The 6,897-nt window shown below is 42.7% G+C and overlaps 1 protein-coding gene across 1 annotated transcript in view; it reads left to right on the forward strand.

The window, feature by feature from the left end:
* Positions 1–6,897, forward strand: part of mastl (microtubule associated serine/threonine kinase-like) — a 20,147-nt gene that overhangs the window by 7,925 nt on the left and 5,325 nt on the right. The window contains exons 8-9 of the mRNA XM_016251705.1: positions 2,261–3,373; positions 3,475–3,616. Of these exons, the coding sequence (XP_016107191.1) occupies positions 2,261–3,373; positions 3,475–3,616 (1,255 nt within the window). The remainder of the gene's footprint in view (positions 1–2,260; positions 3,374–3,474; positions 3,617–6,897) is intronic.

A 6,897-nucleotide genomic window follows, 5' to 3' on the forward strand; every position in this document is an offset into this window, starting at 1 on the left:
CGTTGGGAACGGTCTTATAAAACCAGAGCTTCCAACAGAGCCCAAATTCTCAGTAAAGAGAGCTTTTGAAGAAGTAGAGAAAAGCCCAGAACAGACTGAGATCCATTGCAAGAAAAACGACGCAGTGTACAAGAGGTCTTTCCACATTCCTGAGGACAACTCAAGGGTCCACACAGGCTTGACAGGAATTTTCTCAATTGTGGGGCTTGATGATGTTAAAAGTGCACCGATATGTCAACCGTTGAGTGAGAGAATGGGCCCAAAGCAATCTAGTCCCATAGCCGTGGCCAAAAACCTCTTCTGTGATCTCGAAGATCAAGGCGAGGAGGTGGCTTTGCTTAAAGCAGAGGCCAACTCGAGCTCCCCGACCTCACCCGGTGATGACCGGAATATCAGAAGAAGCCTTAGTTTAGATTCGGACGGCTCGGCCCATGAAATGTCAGTGGTTGCTAACACACCACAAAAATCAAAGGACTTAAAACAAGAGGCTTTGTTGTCCTCTTTTGAGGAGCTGGATGAAAATGAGATTTCCGTAGTCACACCGGCGGCCCGACCCACACTGGCTACACCAAAGCATAGCAGTGCAGAGCAGCATAGGGGTAAATCTGAGCGTTCTCTTCTTAGCCATCCTCATAGGTTGTCTGACAGTATGGTCAAATCGCCTGGCTTCCTCAAACCCAGGAATGTGGTTGTGTTCAGGAGCTACTGCAGCTCCATAAACCGCTCTTGTATGTCACATCTCAGCCTGGCCTCTTTGGATGCCATGGAAATGTCTGCGTCAACCTCTTTCCACAATGCCCAATCTGCAGTGACTCCGGTTCAGAAGAAAAGGCCTAGTCTGAGCAGCTCACTTTACCAGGTGAGGAGCCTCTTAGAGTTGTTTGGAACTCAAACAAAACTGGACAAAAAGGATTTAAATCAGAATTGGAAAATAATGAATGCTTTCTTTTTCTTTTCTAGACTCCACAGCAGATGATTATGTCTCACACTCCCTATAGGACACCAAAAAGTGTTCGTAGAGGTCCAGAACGTGTAGAAGGGGCTCCTATCCTGGGAACTCCTGATTACTTGGCGCCAGAACTTTTATTAGGCAAACCTCATGGTAAGAGTTTAAGTGGTCAGTGTATAGAAATATGTGTTGGTCTTTTATGCCTCAAATATTAACAGGTTCATTCAATGGTAGTTCATTATTCATTAACAGATATTATGTTTTAGTTTCAGGGTCTGTACGCTGTGGTAAGTATGCTAAAAAGATTCCAAGCCATAGAGATGTTGGTGCATGTGTGGGCAGCTTTACCGCAGTAAGGCCCCGATATACTCACAGCGAAGTTCTTCTTTGTACTACGCTCCAGAATTCCCATAAGTCTGGCAAAAAGAAGTTTGAAATGCCTGAGCAGTGGTATACTGTTAGCAACCACCTTCTGCATTTAGATGAATATGTGCTGCGCGCGTTCCTCTCAATAACAAAATAAACAGCAGCACCTGATTGCAGAGATGCGGATATGTTTGCACCAGCTCTCCAGTTCGGTATTCAATCCATGTCACATTTATTTGTATAGCACTTCATTCAAAAGATTGATTTAAAGGGGTCATATGATGCGATTTCAAGTTTTCCTTTCTCTTTGGAGTGTTACAAGCTCTTGGTGCATAAAGAAGATCTGTAAAGTTGCAAAGACTAAATTCTCAAATCCAAAGAGATATTCTTTATAAAAGTTAAGAGTCAACCACGCCTACCTAAAACGACTCGTTCTAACACGCCCCCACGTCTACATCACAATGTGGGAAGATTTGTATTATGCCGCCTAATGTTCACGCAAAGAAAGAAGGCATAACTTTGATTCTCGCTGTAGTATTGTTGCCGCCGCCGCCATGTTGTGGAGACACTGTGTGTTACGTTATGAAAGCGAAATTACTTTGTTTGGCCTTCCAAAAGAGGATACTTCTAGAAATCAGTGGTTAAGTTGTATTTACAACACTGTTCCAGAACAGTTCAACCCAAATATTCAGATGCGTGCAGCGCATTTTATGGAGGACCGTTTACTGCTCCTGGGAGAGTAACGTTAGACTAAAATGCCGGCAGTTCTGACTCACGTAAGTACGTTTTCATTTAAATGATTTGCCACTGATGATTCAAACGCGAGTTTTGAGCAGTGTAGAGTAGCGCTTGTTGTAAGTTTTTATTAAAAAAAAAAAAAAACTCCTTTTGACCGTTACTGTATATTATAAAAGATACTAACCTGAAAATGTCATGTATTTCTAGAATTTACAAGATGGCGAGAACCTTCCACAGTTAAACGGAAGAGAAGTGGGCAATAGAAACATTCCCTTGACACATGTGGAAAGGAGGAAGATGTTTCCAGCACGAGCTCAAGATCGCAGCACTGTTTTGACTCCGCTCAATAACCAAGTGGACAATAGCAGAAATATTAAACCAGATATTTCTGCAAAGAGGCTTCAATTTAGTGCATCCGACGACTGTACTACTCCACTGGGTAAGGCTGATCCCCATCAGTGCGTTGGGAACGGTCTTATAAAACCAGAGCTTCCAACAGAGCCCAAATTCTCAGTAAAGAGAGCTTTTGAAGAAGTAGAGAAAAGCCCAGAACAGACTGAGATCCATTGCAAGAAAAACGACGCAGTGTACAAGAGGTCTTTCCACATTCCTGAGGACAACTCAAGGGTCCACACAGGCTTGACAGGAATTTTCTCAATTGTGGGGCTTGATGATGTTAAAAGTGCACCGATATGTCAACCGTTGAGTGAGAGAATGGGCCCAAAGCAATCTAGTCCCATAGCCGTGGCCAAAAACCTCTTCTGTGATCTCGAAGATCAAGGCGAGGAGGTGGCTTTGCTTAAAGCAGAGGCCAACTCGAGCTCCCCGACCTCACCCGGTGATGACCGGAATATCAGAAGAAGCCTTAGTTTAGATTCGGACGGCTCGGCCCATGAAATGTCAGTGGTTGCTAGGTTGCTAACAAAATCAAAGGACTTAAAACAAGAGGCTTTGTTGTCCTCTTTTGAGGAGCTGGATGAAAATGAGATTTCCAGATTTCCGCCGGCGGCCCGACCCACACTGGCTACACCAAAGCATAGCAGTGCAGAGCAGCATAGGGGTAAATCTGAGCGTTCTCTTCTTAGCCATCCTCATAGGTTGTCTGACAGTATGGTCAAATCGCCTGGCTTCCTCAAACCCAGGAATGTGGTTGTGTTCAGGAGCTACTGCAGCTCCATAAACCGCTCTTGTATGTCACATCTCAGCCTGGCCTCTTTGGATGCCATGGAAATGTCTGCGTCAACCTCTTTCCACAATGCCCAATCTGCAGTGACTCCGGTTCAGAAGAAAAGGCCTAGTCTGAGCAGCTCACTTTACCAGGTGAGGAGCCTCTTAGAGTTGTTTGGAACTCAAACAAAACTGGACAAAAAGGATTTAAATCAGAATTGGAAAATAATGAATGCTTTCTTTTTCTTTTCTAGACTCCACAGCAGATGATTATGTCTCACACTCCCTATAGGACACCAAAAAGTGTTCGTAGAGGTCCAGAACGTGTAGAAGGGGCTCCTATCCTGGGAACTCCTGATTACTTGGCGCCAGAACTTTTATTAGGCAAACCTCATGGTAAGAGTTTAAGTGGTCAGTGTATAGAAATATGTGTTGGTCTTTTATGCCTCAAATATTAACAGGTTCATTCAATGGTAGTTCATTATTCATTAACAGATATTATGTTTTAGTTTCAGGGTCTGTACGCTGTGGTAAGTATGCTAAAAAGATTCCAAGCCATAGAGATGTTGGTGCATGTGTGGGCAGCTTTACCGCAGTAAGGCCCCGATATACTCACAGCGAAGTTCTTCTTTGTACTACGCTCCAGAATTCCCATAAGTCTGGCAAAAAGAAGTTTGAAATGCCTGAGCAGTGGTATACTGTTAGCAACCACCTTCTGCATTTAGATGAATATGTGCTGCGCGCGTTCCTCTCAATAACAAAATAAACAGCAGCACCTGATTGCAGAGATGCGGATATGTTTGCACCAGCTCTCCAGTTCGGTATTCAATCCATGTCACATTTATTTGTATAGCACTTCATTCAAAAGATTGATTTAAAGGGGTCATATGATGCGATTTCAAGTTTTCCTTTCTCTTTGGAGTGTTACAAGCTCTTGGTGCATAAAGAAGATCTGTAAAGTTGCAAAGACTAAATTCTCAAATCCAAAGAGATATTCTTTATAAAAGTTAAGAGTCAACCACGCCTACCTAAAACGACTCGTTCTAACACGCCCCCACGTCTACATCACAATGTGGGAAGATTTGTATTATGCCGCCTAATGTTCACGCAAAGAAAGAAGGCATAACTTTGATTCTCGCTGTAGTATTGTTGCCGCCGCCGCCATGTTGTGGAGACACTGTGTGTTACGTTATGAAAGCGAAATTACTTTGTTTGGCCTTCCAAAAGAGGATACTTCTAGAAATCAGTGGTTAAGTTGTATTTACAACACTGTTCCAGAACAGTTCAACCCAAATATTCAGATGCGTGCAGCGCATTTTATGGAGGACGAGGACTGTTTCCTGGGAGAGTAGCCTACAATGCCGGTGTCTGTTTCTATAAAGTGGGGCAATTCCAACTTTGCAAGGACAGTCTGGCGCTTCTGACTCACAGCCACACGCTTGAGCCTGTAAGTACGTTTTCATATTTAAAGAATTTGCCACTGATGATTCAAACGTGAGTTTTGAGCAGTGTAGAGTAGCGCTTGTTGTTTGTCGTTTCTCCGATCACAAATGCCGACATGGATTTATGCTTACGCAGCGCGATACGCAACGCAACGTGTAAAAACACAGTATAAGTCATTATAATCCGTAATTATGTCCCCACTGGATGCAACTAATGCCTCATTTATAATTGGTTTTACTGGTTTTGTCACGTCACGCCGGGACACGGCATCACAGTATGGTAAGGGGCGTAATATTTCCGTCACACGCTTGAGGTATTCGGCCAATCACAACGCACTGGAAAGCTGGCCAATCAGAGCACACCTCACTTTTCAGACCGATGAGCTTTGTAAAAGTCGACGAGTTTTAGAAAGGCGGGGCATATAGGAGAAACAATAATGTACATTATGTTTGAACCTTAAACCACATAAACACATTTCATTACACCAAATACACCAAATAATGTTCTTTTTAACAACGTCATATGACCCCTTTAAAACAAGCAGCTTTACAGTATTAAACAAAATGTGATAGCCTTGCTTTCAATTAGACTTGCACTTCAGAGAAGGCGCAACCACAGATCACACCTATCCTATGGACCAATGGTACTGTAGTTTGAAGGTGTTTCGCAGTCAGCTGACTGTTTACGGAACGTTTGTTTTGGCAAGATGCTTTAAACTCCTGAAACCAATGTCAAACACACTTTGTTTTGGCCCGATTTAGTTAGAAATTATGTCACTCTTTTTTTGTATATCGGGGCCTTTAGTTAAGGACATGGCTGACGAATTCTTTTATGGGTTTCAGCTTTTGTGATTGGCGGCTTCTGATTCATCACCCTTAATGCTTCAGTAATGCTGTATGAACTCTGTTGGGATGCTATGGTGGTTCTTGGGAATTCTGGGATGTTCTAATGAAATGCAGGGACAAATATTTTCTGGTGTCCCAGTTTATGGAGTCAAGTAAAAGTCATTTTGTGGCTTGACTTCTCATTATAATCCGTAATTATGTCCCCACTGGATGCAACTAATGCCTCATTTATAATTGGTTTTACTGGTTTTGTCACGTCACGCCGGGACACGGCATCACAGTATGGTAAGGGGCGTAATATTTCCGTCACACGCTTGAGGTATTCGGCCAATCACAACGCACTGGAAAGCTGGCCAATCAGAGCACACCTCACTTTTCAGACCGATGAGCTTTGTAAAAGTCGACGAGTTTTAGAAAGGCGGGGCATATAGGAGAAACAATAATGTACATTATGTTTGAACCTTAAACCACATAAACACATTTCATTACACCAAATACACCAAATAATGTTCTTTTTAACAACGTCATATGACCCCTTTAAAACAAGCAGCTTTACAGTATTAAACAAAATGTGATAGCCTTGCTTTCAATTAGACTTGCACTTCAGAGAAGGCGCAACCACAGATCACACCTATCCTATGGACCAATGGTACTGTAGTTTGAAGGTGTTTCGCAGTCAGCTGACTGTTTACGGAACGTTTGTTTTGGCAAGATGCTTTAAACTCCTGAAACCAATGTCAAACACACTTTGTTTTGGCCCGATTTAGTTAGAAATTATGTCACTCTTTTTTTGTATATCGGGGCCTTTAGTTAAGGACATGGCTGACGAATTCTTTTATGGGTTTCAGCTTTTGTGATTGGCGGCTTCTGATTCATCACCCTTAATGCTTCAGTAATGCTGTATGAACTCTGTTGGGATGCTATGGTGGTTCTTGGGAATTCTGGGATGTTCTAATGAAATGCAGGGACAAATATTTTCTGGTGTCCCAGTTTATGGAGTCAAGTAAAAGTCATTTTGTGGCTTGACTTCCTGAAAAATATGAGCACTAACATTGTGGTGCTTTCCAAACATTGCTCTCTTTGTTTTCAGCGGAATGAGATGTCAACTTCTGATAAAACCAATGGTGTGAGTTTGGGGTGGGACTACCTGTTTGGTTGGAAGACTGTGGGATGGTTTGGGGATCAGTTTTGACACAAACACTTAACATATACACACAGCTAAGCGCTTAACCTTTCAAAATATACTCCATTTTGCAGCATGTGCAAACACAGGCACTTGACACATTAGAGAGTTCCATATTTTGTCCAGTGTCGGTGCAATTTCTCTCCAGAAGCTGAGTTTTGAAGTCTTCATACTCATTTAAACCACACACGGGTGCCTGTCAACGC

The sequence above is a fragment of the Sinocyclocheilus grahami genome, unplaced genomic scaffold, assembly GCF_001515645.1.
Source record: "Sinocyclocheilus grahami isolate Dianchi unplaced genomic scaffold, SAMN03320097.WGS_v1.1 scaffold1068.1, whole genome shotgun sequence".
Taxonomy (NCBI): domain Eukaryota; kingdom Metazoa; phylum Chordata; class Actinopteri; order Cypriniformes; family Cyprinidae; genus Sinocyclocheilus; species Sinocyclocheilus grahami.